At 36.7% G+C, this 15,402-nt stretch overlaps 1 protein-coding gene and 1 long non-coding RNA gene across 2 annotated transcripts in view; one reads left to right on the forward strand and one right to left on the reverse strand.

Moving 5' to 3' along the window:
• Positions 1–584: 584 nt before the first annotated feature.
• LOC148188036 (uncharacterized) overlaps positions 585–15,402 on the reverse strand; it is a 38,371-nt gene continuing 23,553 nt past the window's right edge. The window contains exons 3-4 of the long non-coding RNA XR_015778249.1: positions 5,297–5,402; positions 585–1,326 (exon numbers count right to left, since the gene is read on the reverse strand). This is a non-coding gene — a long non-coding RNA (uncharacterized LOC148188036). The remainder of the gene's footprint in view (positions 1,327–5,296; positions 5,403–15,402) is intronic.
• Positions 9,955–15,035, forward strand: LOC121951827 (cAMP-dependent protein kinase inhibitor alpha-like). The gene is made up of 3 exons (XM_042498310.2): positions 9,955–10,256; positions 11,918–12,108; positions 12,642–15,035. The coding sequence occupies exons 2-3, from the start codon at positions 11,946–11,948 to the stop codon at positions 12,713–12,715; spliced, it is 237 nt and encodes a 78-aa protein (XP_042354244.1). The 5' UTR covers positions 9,955–10,256; positions 11,918–11,945; the 3' UTR covers positions 12,716–15,035.

Below are 15,402 nucleotides of genomic sequence, written 5' to 3' on the forward strand. Positions count from 1 at the left end.
TGTTTTGCAATAAAGTCGATAACAAGCTGGTATTAATTGGCAATGTGTTGCTTTAGCAGAGCTATTCTGCTATAAAGTTATTATAGAGTTAGCACTGTTGGAATTAGATCAGGGAGTATCAACTGATCATAAAATGGACAAACAAATCACCCATTTAAATAGTTTCTTTAGAGCCCAGTTACACTGTTGTGTTTTAATCATGATCGAGGGTCGTTTTAACAAAAAGATACTTCTCACATTTTTTTCCAAACAGGTGAGAGTAACAAGTAAAACACAACTTACAGAAAGACTCTCTGGAGACTGTCTGACTCAAGGACATTGGTGAAATGGAAGTTTGTATCATTTTCTTCTTCTTTTTTGGTCAAAACTATATTAAATGTAGATAATAAATGTGGGGTCTTAAGTACACCATTTTTATCTGTCTTCTTTCCTTTCCTAACGGCTATTGCAACAGACATCAATATTAACAGGTGATTCCAAGCATTTGAGCGGCAGTGTAAATATTCACATACATGACCTGAAAGGTTGGATTATAGACCCCATTTACACCTCTAATCCATATCTGCATCAGGTATGTGGGTAAGGACGCATGATTACAGGTCAATGGAGGACATGGAGGACATGATACTGTATGGGCTCTACTTATTTTTCATTATTAGTCATGCTAGCAGCATGTATGGATGGCAATGAGGTCGGTTAGTTGACCACTTTGGCTCAGACTGAGATATTTCAACAACTATATAGATAATGAAGAGTTAGGTTCAAGTGTGTTAGTCAGTTGATCTTCTTGTGATTCAAAGCTTGTGTCTGGTTCTATTGCATTTAACCCATTCCAACTTCACCATCCAAATTAGCCAATAATCTAACAAGTGCTATAAAAAGTACTGCTTTTGGCCTTAATTAAAACTTGCTGAGATTATGTCTGATCTCCAGAGTTGCTCCCTCCTCTGATAAATTCTTTTGTAGACTGCGGGCTGTTCAGGTTACAGCTAACCACATCTTCTGTGAGGAATAAAACATGACACTGCTGTCACTGAGGTCTGAATCACATCCTTTTCTGTACGAGCAACAGGTAAAGAAATTCTTCCCACTGAAGGTTAAGCTTGATCTAAAAATCAAAGGGACAGGTAGAAGTTCTGGGCAGGGAGAGTCTTTTTCCGCTTCTGTTGCGTCGAACCAGTGAACCAATCTTTAGGGCTGATGAACCAAGTCACTTCGTGAAACGACGCATTCTTTTCTTACTAAAGCTGAGCTCGCAGTCAGTTTTGAGCAAACATGCAGGGATGGAGTGCAGTGTGAGTGACATGCATGTTCAGTGACTCGTCGCTGAAATAAAAGGAAAATTTAAAAAAGTCAAGAAAAATAAATTTACCTTAAAATAAGCAACAAAAAGTAAAATAAGAAAAAATTACCTAAAAAGTATAAAAATTTTGTTAAAAATGTATTGTTTGTATATAATTTTTGTAACATAATTTTAAATATCAAAATATTATAATTATAAATATAGTTTTCTGGACATTTCTCCCATTTAAAAATAATCTCATAATCTCCTCTTTTTAAATTTTTTTAAGTTCTTTTCTTGTCACCTTTTACCAGTTTCTTGTAATTTGTGATACATTTTTTGCCAAGTTGGTCATTATTTTCCAAAGTCATTCAACAAATCTGTTCTGTTTTTAAATGGTCAAATACTTGTGAAAGGTGTCTGAACGCAGCACAAAAAAAATTGATGACAATCCAGGTTTCAAAGGGTTAAGTCTAATGCTCCTTTTCCCTTGCTCTTAGGTCTTGAAGTCTCAAAGTTGGAAGTAGTGCAAAATATTTTATTTCATAATTAGGTACCACAAAAAAGTAGAACTACATGCAGCTGTTGCTCTGGCTGAACATTTTTTGGTGAACAAATCTTTTTAATGAACGGATTTTAGTGATTTAGTGCGCTGAAAAGAGCTGCTTTGCCCACAGTCAGCTGGAGAGTGAAAGCTCTAACATTTGCTGAAGATACTGTAGGAAGACACTGCAGGTTTTATTGATCTGCTCTGAGCTGCCATAAACCATACAGCTATAATGGGATGAGCACCACTGTGAGCACAGGAACTAGAGTTCATTTTTAAACTAGTACATCCATAAAGCTGCTCATTTTTCTGTCAGATAAACATCTTGTGTCTCTTGCTTTCCTGAGCACCAGGTATTTCATCCATTTTTTGTGCACCAATCAGACCAGACTGCTCAGATTTTCTTGAGTCAACAGAGGAGTGTGTAATCTTTTCTGTTTAAAGTACTTTGACCCTTTACTTAAAGCCACTGGAAACCCAAATCACCAAAAACTTTATTAATATTTAATTTAGGCTCTTAAATGCATAATAAAAAAGAATAAAAAATTATCAGACATTAGCCTTAATCCAAATTTGAACAGCATTATCTTTGCTTTCAGGGTTTTGATAATAAATGGGTGCATCTCAGCTCATATCATATGTGCTACGTGATGCTAACTGTATGCTGAAGTAATATCGATAATCAAGCATTCAATAAACTTGCCATTCGGTGACAGAGTGAAATATATTATTTTGAGAATCCTCCAATTCTGAAAGTTCAGAGGATGTGTTCAGAAACACACACTTGGAGTGCCAGAGCGCCCTCTGGCACAAACTGGACCGTTGGTAAATTCGCAGCGCTGTTGGAATGTAACATTTGGATATCCAGAGCACTGTACTCTGGAAGTGTCAGAGCACAATTTGGGCACTGTTTGGGGAGAAGGAGCCGCAAAGCATCGAATGAAGTGAATACTTAATGAACTTAACCGTTTGTTAGTTCTTGGAGAAACAGAACACTCCATGGCTTCAAACAACAGCTCTCTCATTTTAGAGAACAGCATCAGATTGGATTTAGGAACGCAGCCAGAGTCAGAGGGCTGGAACAGATAGGGCCGTACCACGCCGATTCTGCTTTGCTCCATGGCTATCGTCGTGGAGACGAGAGACAGTTGACGAAGGTGGGATCCAAGGAGGTGTCAAATAAAATATGATTGGCCACGCCCAGACAGTCTGGAGAAATGCTGTTTTGAACTAGATTTGTCTAATAGTTGGGAAAGTGAATTTCTTTTCTTAGAGCCTCTAAGCGCAGACGTTTAAGTGCAGAAGTTTAAGCTGTTTAAGCGCAGATGTATACCTGGTCGAATTATGCGGAGGGGGCGTGAACAAGGCGGAAGCTGGTCTGCCTGAGTGACTGGTGGAAAAAGGAGAGGCAGAGACTGGAGTGATTGGCTCAAGCCGTGTCACAAAGCTACTGACTGTTAATGGTCTTCTTCCTGACCTCTAATGTAGGCCCACAGTTCAGTTAGGGTCATGTTATCAGAGGCTGCAGAGTCTGGAGAAATGCTGTTTTGAACTAGATTTGTCTAGTAGTTGGGAAAGTGAATTTCTTTTCATCCAGATTTTTGTAGATACTTAATGAGACACTCAACTTTGATATAGTATGTGCATATAGTAACTATATCAAGGCATGTTTCTAGAGGCTCTAAGACAAGGTACTAATACAACCGTTGCAAGTCAAAGTCCTGTATTCACAATCCTGCTTCTGTAAAGATGCAGAGTATTAACAGCAAAATGCACTTAAGAGTATCACAGCGGTTCAGTGAACTAAGTCCATCTCATCATTACCCCTCATGTGTAATGGACCGGAGACAATAAATTGATGCGAACTCATCTCTCTGCAAACTATAATGTCTGATTTCTCATTGCTTCCTCCTTACCTTATTGGTGCTGAGATGGAGTACAATGTTGCTAAAGCTAGTGTTGATGTGTGCCTGGATTCTCCCTTTGAGATACCCTCAGATTAGCCAATTAGCAGAGTACAGGTAATGGAGTCTCGTATTACTAGCATGTGTCTGGAGTGCCAGTGAAATCTGAGACTGTATTAGCAAAGAGGAGCTGTTCTGACAGACACGGGGTCATCTCTACATTCCCAGGGTCCTATGTCTCTTGATATAAACTAACATCGTAAGAGATTTTAAGGGCTAGCTGCCTCGCTTTGAGTTTAAACTGAAAGATCAGATATGTATGTTTCAAATGCAATTCACATGAAAAAAAATCCACTCAGCCACTGTGGAGATATCAACGCCTAAAGTCAAGAAAACTGCCTGGCCCACAAATCTGAGAGTATAAGTTTCAAAGAGTGTAACATCAGAGGGCTATGAGCTGTATGTGGTTGATTTAAACTTTTCTACCCAGGAAAACACACACTGTACATTTGACTTCAGGAAAAACATTGCTGAGAACATAAAAACCTTCAAAAGTCCCCCTTAATGTGCATTCCTGGTGAATTGCAGATTTCAACCAGCTTAAGTATATATATAAATATATATATATATATATATATATATATATATATATATATATATATATATATATATATATAAATATATATATAAAACTTCTCTTGTTTAGAATTCCTTCAGTTTAGTTGTTCAGGAGGTTTTAACTGCAAGCTGAACTATCTGCAGAGGTCTCTTAGTCTCTAAACAAACTGGATGATTCAAACCGGTAAAAGCACTGATTAAAGCAGTTTCACATTATTCTCAATGTTTCTCTAGTCCCGTTTGGCATGTTGGACACAAGCAGCTTGCCCACCACCTGCTATTGTGCATCCACCATTTTCTCTGATAACTTAACAAGTGTTGACTTACTCTGATAAAAACGTTCAGAGGTTTTACGGGGAGCCAAATTATGCACAGAGGTCTCCTCATCTCCAAAACACACAGACCAGTTGATTAAAACCAGTAAAAACACTACATAAAGCAGCTTCACATTAAAACTCTGTGTTTTTCTGATACAGTGCTTGACACAGACTGGCTACTAACAAAGGTGGCTGATGTAAAAACACAAATGGCCACATCTAGAGCCAGTGTTTGGAATTTTGATGATGGAATTTTAAACATCATCACTTAAGACAAGCTGTCATCAGTTTAAGATACGCCTTCGAGCAGGAAGCCACAAAGGAGACACGAATCTCTGCCGCACTGGGCTGACATGCCAAACCAAACTAAACCAAACCAAATTAAACCATGCTATACCAAGCCAAGCCAGCCCATGATTGTGAAAAAGGGGTTAGAGACTGACAGGAAAATACGAGTGAGAGTGAGGAGATTAACCCCTTAAAAACTGATGTTGATAGCCTACAGGTGTTAAGGGTTAAATAGATTTAAAATAAGAGCCACAACAGCTAGCACATTTATTCTTTTTGCAGCAGAAAGGTAAGGCTTCTATATTCACTGTCATCTCATCATGACCTTTAGTTATCTTACCTTACATGCCATGTAGATGTAGTATTTCACTGCAGTTATATTCCGGTATTTGCCCAAAATAGCCGCAGGATATCGCTGTTTCCATCTTGTGTGTATATATGTCGCCCTAAAATAAAATGAAAACACAATAGATTGAGAATCCATACTTTTAACAACAGAAAGCTAAGGCCACTGTCTTTCATGGCATAACTTCATTAGCTTGTTACCTTACCTTATGGGCCGTGCAAACTGTGTATTTCACCGAAATTACAGCGGAATTTCCCCGCTAAGGGACACGGAAGATAGTAATTTGCATACTCTTGTATATACTGATTTAATATATAATACATAATATAAACCAAAATAGCTAGAGCATTCATTATCTTTGCTGCAGAAAGCATGAATGTTTTTTTTTTAAATAGTAGAGTAAGTAGAAAGCCCAGGTTTCCGTCTTCCGTTACGCTACATGACTTGCGTTGTGAAAACACGCGGCACGCTAGTGCACTAGAATAATAATAAGAATCCCTTAAAGAGCTCTGGACAACGCCAATGAACTCTGCTCATAAAAACAAGCACATCTCAAAAAAATAAAAAAATAACTTAGAAATATTTTAACTAATTTAATTAATTTTTTATTTTTATTGATAAGTTTCTATGTTTCTTTGGAAAATCCTTTGGATCATGGCCGGTGTCGAGGAGTAACTAGTTACATGTAACTAGTTGCAGTAATTCAATTACAAAGTAAATGTAAAAGTTATCAGTTACAGATAATGAGAAAAATATGCAGTTAAACTACAGTTACTAATCAAAATGTTGGTGATTACAAAGGGGTTACGTATGAGAAAAAGTCTTTTAAGTAAAAAGTTTATGTTAAATAAAACATTCATTCTGTTGCTTTACAACTGTTTGCTGTGCAGGAATTCTTTTATAATATATTTTTGGACAACACAGTTCAGCAAAGCCTTTGAGACAAATCTGAGCACAACTTCTCTCAAGTTATTTTTTAAGGTCTTTTCAGCTTTATTATCCTATTTAAAACATTTGTTAGAAAAGTAATAAAATGTAATACGTTATATTACTTTAATAAGTAATAAAAGTTATATTACTTATTAATTAATGTAGTCAATGTGATTAATGTATTAAAGTTAACTGATTACATTTCAAAAGTAACCTTCATAGCACTGATATAGGACATCTGGGCTTTTTTTTTTTGCAGAGTTCAAAGGGTTAAAACAGAATCTTGAAAAGGGAGATCAAGGTTGTCAATCTCACAATGTACATTAAAGGTCTTTTCATGTGATATCTTAATATGAAAAGTAAAGTAACAGCTGTCAAATAAGCACAGTAGAGTAAGAATCACATTATTTTCCTATGAAATTTTCCTGATAGAAGTATAAAGTAGTAGAGAAAAGGGGAAAAAAATTCTTAAAACTGCTATTTAACCCTTAGTACCCTTTAAAACCTGAGCAAATTTAATTGATTTTTCAGCAAGCAACTTAGCAAAAATGTCCCAAGGAGCAAGAAAATTATTTTTTTAAGAAGGTAAAAAAAAAATGAGGAAAATGTCCAGAAAACTAAATTTATAATTTTTATATACATTTATATAAAATTATAATTATATTATTTTATTATATTTAATTATATAAATTATATATATGCATAAATTATGTACAAGAAAAAATATATACTTTTTTTGTTTGTTTTGTGTTTGTCAATTTTCAATACTTTTTGGGGTCTTTTTTTAACCTTTTTTTTTTTTTTCCCTTTTTTTTTTACTTTTAGGTTATTTTCTTGTTTTTGGGGAGTTTTTTTTTTTTGTTGTTGTTTTTTTTACCAATTTCTTGCTGGGCCAAGCCTAGTTATTTTTCCCCATATTCTCCCTATAGTTTTGCAAGAAAGCAAACCATTTGGCTCAGGTTTCAAAGTGTTAATAACCTGATATGATAGTTTTCTCTGACTGCAATGTGCAGTATTCTAATTATGACTAATGGTTGTTTAATTTCATAATTCTGCATGTTTCCAGGCCCAGTGGCTTGTCTGCTGATAGAGCCGCAGTCTTTCATGAAGCCATCGCTCACAGAGAGACAAGGTGCAGCTGGAAACATCTAAAGTGAAGTGACAGAGAGGTAAAGCACAGCATTGCAGCCAGCCAGTGAAGACAGCCAATAAGGACAGCCAGCGAAGACAGCCAGCGAAGACAGCCAGCGAAGACAGCCAGCGAAGACGCAGCTGAGCCTCTGTGGATCCTGTCAGCAGCAACGCATCTGAAGGTAAAAGTCCCTGAAGCTGATGGGAGTGAGCCCATCTCAACTCTTTGCCACTTATCAGATTCCTTTTTTCAAAACTTCCCCAAATGTGTCTTGCTGCTGAAACCTTGCACCACCAGTACAAAGAGGAGAAATTGTTTCCACAGCAACAAGATGCTCACGCTGTTCACTGCAGAGTTGGAGTCAGGGGTGTGGAAAGGTCAGCACGTTTTCTCTCTATACTGCAACTGTTGGTTTTGTATGTTTTATCTTTAATTCATCAAGAGGAAACTGAAATTATCCATATTTTTTTCTTTACAACACAAATGGAACTATAAAGAAAACTGATGTGGTGAAGAAAGACATTGGATGCTGGTTCCCCAAAAGACAGTGGTCCTGAAATGTGTCACCACGTGCAGCACCAACGAGTTCTCATCCCAACTCCCAACGTGTCAAATGCCGCCACTTTGTCAGTCGACCTACATGTTTAGATTTTTTTTATTTTTTTATTTCAAACATGCAAAAAAAGTAATATTTACAGACAATGAAAAGCATAAAGCAAGAGAAAATGGTCAAACACACGATTACTTGGTTTGCGTATTTGACAGAGTGAGAAGAACTTATTAAATCCCAATTTTAATTAACCAGCTTCCTTATTTTAAACCTACACTCTAACTAAAAATATATATGTAAACACCCACATACCCTCAATCAGATATCTTAATTTTTTATCATTATTTAAGAAAAAAAAGAGGAAGATAAACTAGGAGAAAAATAAATATAATGTAACCAAATAAATAAACAATAACCCCTCAATCCCTGTACCCACATGTTAAAATACAATGCACTAGGTACCCTCCTTTGGGCACAAAAATCAATATTATATTGATATTGTGATATGTGACTAGATATTGTATTAGATTTCGGATATTGTAATATCGCAATTTATGTCTTTTTCTGGTTGTAAAGGCTGGATGGATGGACTGATCTCTGAAAAGCTGCTTTACAAACCATATGGCTGCTGGTGTCAGTGAGCAATCCCTGCCACCTCCACAGGTGATGTTTTGTAGTTGTAACTGTTCCATTGCTCAAAATATAAAGGGATTTAAATATGAGATCAATAATTGGTACCTAAAGTATATTAGAAATGGCATGTTAGTCCACTGAGACCGCATCTTTACATTGTTGCTTTACATAAAGTATACTTTCCTAAATAAAAGTTCTAACAGTTGGACTTATTTTTTCACTGTATTAATTTGGTTATAGCAGTGATTAAAGGTAGATTGCAGGAAGCTGTGTTTACTCATGCTGACAGCAGCGCCATCCTGTGGTATGACAATGTATTGCACACAATTATCTCCTGGCATTATGTTGTTTCCAATCGCATTGCACATCATCACAAAAGAGCAAATATCCTTGAAAACAATGCACTGTGTGTCATCGAGCACACAGGGATTTCTCTGTGCTCATTCATTTAATTTACAATGGTTTTTTAGAAAGAGACAGACGACACTGTCAAAATGTGACCACATTCTTAACATGTAATAGAAAAAATATGTTTTCACAACTATTTTATTCCACTTATTATGGACCCAGTCCGCTTACATTCAGTGTGATTCCTGGGATGAATAGATTTAAATGGGACAATGTGAATATGAAGATAACTCATATGTGAAATGCATTTGTAATATTTAACCCTCTACTACACCACATGATGTTGTGCGCTGTTAAATCAGCAGATGTGATAGGAATAAAAATAAGCAAATGTAACTTTTTAAATTAAAAAAACAACCTGTTAACAATGGGAGAAACTATTGTAGTTATGGCTTTTTGCCACCTTCAAGTGCTGTACAAAATACCGTTGTATGGAGTTTAGAGCACATGAAAAATTTAGTGGTTTGAATTATCATATTTTTAAACATTATTCAAGTATATTTCCTTTCATTTTATTTCATTATATTTTATGTTTTCAATCTGCGATTTTATCAGTATTTTTATTTTATTTTTTTAGTCTGTACTATAAAGATCCCTGCTGCATATTCTGAAATATTCACTATTATTTTTTTAGTTTAATTTTATTCTTTTTTTAAGTTTTAAATAAAGCAGAATTAAAAATCCTTTTTTTTTTAAAAAAAAAAAGGGGACTTTTTCTTTCCATCTCTTTCAACTAAAGCCATGCTAATCTGAATGAATTTCTTTTGAAACTACGAAACATAATTACTTTTCTTATCGATAACTTTTCACTTTTTTTTCATAAAACAACGTCCAAATAGCCAAAAACATCATAAGCAGATATTTTATTGCTGTCGCTGAGATTTACGAGCTGACTTTGAACGCAGCGCGAGCCTGGTGCTGCTCAGAGCTCTCTCCTCTCATCCTTTTGTGTCTGCTGTCCAATCAGCGCGCAGATGCCGCTTCCTGGCTACTGATTGGTCGCGAAGGAGGAAGATGCGACAGCTATGGAGGAGAATAGACTGGGGACTTTTCAAAGCATCCTGCTGATGTGATTAATCACGTTTAATGATAAACACGCATTGAGTCGTCGCGGTATGTAGCGTAAGGGTTTAGGATTATTATCTGCTGGTCGCGGGTCGGTTCCGGTATTTTTGTGTTTGGTGCTGTTTGTTGTGTCGGAGCGTTTGATGTGATGTCGGGCCCGTGGCGCTGCGCTGGATGTGAAGTCACTCCCTAGATGTGTAGCTTTGGTTACAACACTGCTAGAGCTATCACTGCAGGTAAGGACACACCGAACCTTGACTAAGACATAAAGCAGTGACATCATGACTCATTTTGGGGATCAGACTTGACTTGTGGTCGGGTTTACACCTGATCCTGGACTTGTGGGCCTAACGGTGGTCGGGCAGCCTGGTTTAGCATGAGATACTATGGGAAAAAAATGCATGAGTTCAGATTAAAGACATGGGAGTGATTCAGATTGTGATAGTGGGTTAAAATGGTTAACCCTGAAATCTGGATCCACATCACTTCACTTGTGCTGTCGCTTTTCACACAAACGCCTTTCACGTATTTAAACCTTTAAACCCTGAACAAATTGGTGCAATTTCTTTAGAATAAAATAAATAAATAAATATATATTTATAAACTAGAGGAAATAAAATATTTTTTAAAAATGGAAAAGATTATTACTATAATTATACTTATATACTTATTATTATATTATAATAACCATAATACTATATATTAAATTAGGTTACACAAATTAGTATAATTTGTTCACTTTTTTTCAGGTCCTTGTTTGTTTTTTTACTCTTTTTTGCAAATTTTCAGGTAATTTTCTTCCTTCTGTTATTGTAAATCTTTTAATTTTTTAAAAAACCTTTTAATGTTAATTTTTGTATCATTTTTTCTTAAGTTGGTCATAATCTACTTCCCATATTTTTTGAAGAAATTAAGCCAATTTGCCCAAGTTTCAAAGGGTTAAAACAAATAATGCCTTTAGTTGTTTTCCTGTGTTGTGTTGTCAGTGGTGCTGTGCTAAGGCTATATGTAGACTAGAATAGGGGAGACAGGGGACGGTTGTAACACTTTTTGCATTCCTCTCAGTGACTCATATACAATTTGGACTACATCAACCACATTTTTATATATTAAACTTAAATCTGTCTGCTAATTCCTCATGCCATTTAAACATGATTAGGCTACATATGACATATCGTTCATAATATTTATTTCAATGGAAGAAGGGAGATATTGAAACTAACCCCAACCCTGGGAAAAGTTGCTGAAAGAGTAGGTGTAGTTACATGTTCAAAATGCCAGAAATTTAAACTAATCACCTTTTGTCTCAATAAGCAGAATATTGTGAAAATATGCATTGTTGTATGATAATATAGTATTTTTAAATATATACAATAAACAATATTATACTTTTATTAAAAATTAAGTAATATTTATCAAATACCAGTTTTGAGTTTTGACTGTGTCTGTCAGTAACCTTCTTCCTTACACTTGGAATACTTTAAAATAATAATAATAATAATAAATAATTCTACTTTAAACGACAAAATACATCATCAACAACATCAACATCAAAATAAACATGCCCAGATTATATACTATAGTATACTACGACTCAAGTCTAGTATACTATAGTAGTAGTAGTAGTAGTAGTAGTAGTAGTAGTAGTAGTAGTGGTATTTCAAGCATCTTTCCCAGCTTTAACGTCATGTAACCAGTGTCAGTCGTCGGTCTAAATATTGTTTGGTGTATGACAAATACACACTGTATGCTGTTTGCACTTTAATGTTGAAAACATTGACTTTACCTTTAGTAAATGGGCTACATGAATAATATAACCTTTCCAGTCTACATGTAGGCCTACTATACGTACACACTGTAAATGATGAAGCTGAACTTCGAGCTACTCCCCTTGCAGGTGTTGCTGTGTGAACGATGCACAAGCGATGTCTGATGTTGAGGCCACGTACGCAGACTTCATTGCCTCCGGCAGGACGGGACGCAGGAACGCCATGCACGACATTCTGCAGAGTCCCACCGACCCAGAGGGACGAGAACTGCCCCTCACCCTGTCTCTGTCCCAGCTGCACATCAACGCAGGAGGGGGAGGTAAACTACTGCGTCATACGGGGGTGGATTACTGTGAACTGATTTTACGTATAATAGTGCGTTTGATTTATTTGATCTTTTCTTAACCCTATAACACCTGGATTGATATCACTTTTCTTCTGCTGCGTTCAGATGCATTTGACAAGAATTTAAACCTCTGAAACTAACTTAAAAAAATTAATTCTTTCCTGGACATAAGGAGCAACCTGGCAAGAAATGTCCCACACTGGCAAAAATGAATTTTTCATCTGCTTGTAGTGCTAGATGAAAAGTCAAAGATCACCAAAGTAAAAAAAAAAAAAAAGAAAATTTATCCTCTGGGGACACTGAATGTCCAGTATGTCTTGAGATATTTCAGTCTTTTCTAATGTGAAGGACCTACAGGCCAATCAATAGACCGTTCTATCCCTGGAGCCTCGCTACTCGCTTAGCTAAAAAGTTAAGTATGATAGGGGCAAAGGAGAATATACTGAAACATGCAAAAACACTGATATAGTCCTATTCATATTTATGTCCTGTAACTTTCCTCCCAGATGGAAACGACACTGAGGACAACCAGAGCTCCTCCTCCTCGGCCCACAGGGAGGTGGAGCAGAGGAACAGCTAACCTGCCACACGCTCCTGCCAGTGGACAGAGAGCTGCGAAATGGATTCCAGCAGCCATTGTGATGAAGCCGTTAGTCAAGAGCGGGCTGGTAGCCGGAGGGTAGCACCGCCACTGCTGAGGTGCCCATAAACAGGGCACTGACCCCCCTAAATCCACTGTAGAGGCGCTGTGCTGTGCTGCGATGTGATCACCCAGTGCTCTCATGTCCCCGTGGCTCTGCTGTGCACTAGAATAACAGACTGTTGGCGAGGGAGTCGAGTACACAGAGAGACAAATGTGTAGCTCTTGTACAGCTGATTTTACTTTCAGTCTTTGTTACTAAACACACAGGCTGGATGGGTGGAATGAAAAGAGAAAAAAAGTGAGTTTTTTTTTTAGTAGTGCGGGCAATTTGTAAGACCACTGAGACATGCTGATGTAATGGGTCACAGTGGGAGTCGCATGTTTGTCGTGACGCTGATAGAGATTATATTGCCAGTTAATGGCTTGTGCTTCCTTTAAATTGACAATACTGTGGAGGGAATTGGACTACTCAGCTGTAGTAAAGTTGGAAAACACCATGAACAAAAACACTGGGGTTTGGTTACTTTACTGTTGAAAGGTGTGTTCACTGATTTATATGTTTGATGAAGAAATTCAAGTGAAATGTGAAAGTGGTTTATACTGTAGAAAGCTGCAGACTGGATGGTGGTGTGACACTGTTCTGTTGACCAACACTACTTAATAATCAGTTTAAAGTACAGTACAGTATGGATGATGTTAGTCAGTGGCTCAGTGGTTAAAAAAAAGAAATAATGGTAGTGTACTATCTTTTAAAAAATTTTTTTTTTTACTTTTCTAATGACGTCATTATAATCACAACCTTAAAGGAATAGTTTTAAATTTGGGGAAATGTGCTTATTTCCTTTTTTTTGCTGTGAATTAGATAAAAGGGGTTGATGTCAATGTAATCTGTTAAATATGTAGGTGAAAACAGCTAGCCTGGCTCTGTCCGAAGGTAAGAAAAACTTCTACACCTACCAGGTCTTTCTAAAACTCACTAATTAACTTGTTATATCCAAGCCACAATATCCATAATAAAAAAAATGAATCCAGTGCATAGTCATAAAGTTCTTGAATTGAATGTTAAAGAAGGTGTGCACACCACAATAATTTCTACAAAAAGTGAAGTTCATAAATAGCAATTAGCAATTTTACTGGTGTCATATGCCAAACTAGGTCTGGTCTTCTTGGATGTGACCAGTTGCAAAGATAGATAGATAGATAGATAGGTACTTTATTGATCCCGAGGGAAATTTAAGTAACCAGCAGCATAATAAACATACAGAATAGAATATAGACCAAATAAACATACAGAAAAAGCGAAACTCCAGGAAGTTAGTGGTCACTTGACAGTTCAGTTTTTGTACAGATTGAACAAATAAAATAGATAGATAAGATAACAAGTTAATTAGTAATTGTTAGAGGTGTTGGCAGGTTAGTAGATTTTGTGAACTTTGAACTGAGCCAGGCTAGCTGTTTTCCCTGGTCTTCATGCTAAGCTGGTTTAAAAAGCATTCATTAGCCTGCACATTAGATAAGTGTGTTCTCTGTTTGCATACATTCATGTACTTTGTTTTCCAGACAAAAGAGTAACAGTGGTGCTTTTTGTGTCTAAAAACTATAGATATGCTAGATAGTTAAGCTAAGCTGCTTGCTGCAGCTACATATTTAGTTTAGAGGCATGAAGCTGATTTCAATCTTCTCATCTCTCTCCCAGCACTTAAGTGACTGCGTATTTCCCAAAATGTCAAACTATTCCTTAAATGTAGATATGCAATACTCAGTGGAGCTTCCAGTACGTGTAACATGTTTGTGTGAGCGTTTCTATCTCTGACACTGAGGCTGAACTACATCCCTGCTTCTTTCTGTAATAATGGAAACATCCCATAATCGTCATCTGGTAAAGACCATCATGCATGCACTGTTTTAAGTGTGTATTTTGGTTATTTTGTTCCCAGTTTTTCTTAGAATAATCTTACCGTAACACTGCAGCTTGACTGCATCTCATATCCACACCAACAATATTAGCGAATATATAACTTGTTTTTATGTCACTCATTCAATCAGGTTTTCAAGTTGTAAACTGCCGTGAAACTGTATAGTGACTTCCACCTGCTTCAACGACACTGTAGAAAACCCAGCTGTTCATAATTCAGCATGTAGAAATATAGCAGGTGCATGACTCTGCTAAATGTGTAGGTGTTCGTCTGACTGTCTATAACCATATTTTCTACTCTGTGTGTCCAAAAATAAATGACTGATGACAGTAGAATGAAAAGCTTTGTTGTACTTCTGCAATGTGGCCGACAGGTAGCACTGCGGGAGAATTCACTGAGCCAGGAACATGCATGTCACTTAAACTGAGGTAAATGCATACCAAACTGTATATATAAAGTTTCACACGCATGACCAGTATTAACACAATTAAAATGAAGTAGTACTGATAGTACTGATAGATTTTTTTCAAGAGATTCTGCTTGTTCAAGTCTTTTGTAACATATTGTAAAACCATTCTTAACAGCATTAACAAATGAGACAAAAAGACCTAAAGGCCCTTGTGTGCCCCTGTGTGTGCCCCTGTGTGTGCCCCTGTGTGTGCCCCTGTGTGTGCCCCTGTGTGTGCCCCTGTGTGTGCCCCTGTGTGT

Source organism: Plectropomus leopardus, chromosome 12, assembly GCF_026936395.1.
Source record: "Plectropomus leopardus strain MGB_pleo_1.0 chromosome 12, ASM2693639v1, whole genome shotgun sequence".
In the NCBI taxonomy this organism is placed as follows: Eukaryota; Metazoa; Chordata; class Actinopteri; order Perciformes; family Serranidae; genus Plectropomus; species Plectropomus leopardus.

Excerpts from the sequence above, each read along its gene's own strand:
- LOC121951827 (XM_042498310.2), top strand. The coding sequence starts at position 11,946 with ATGTCTGATGTTGAGGCCACGTACGCAGACTTCATTGCCTCCGGCAGG. Across the intron at positions 12,109-12,641 it reads CATCAACGCAGGAGGGGGAG|ATGGAAACGACACTGAGGAC; the intron begins GTAAACTACTGC and ends CTTTCCTCCCAG.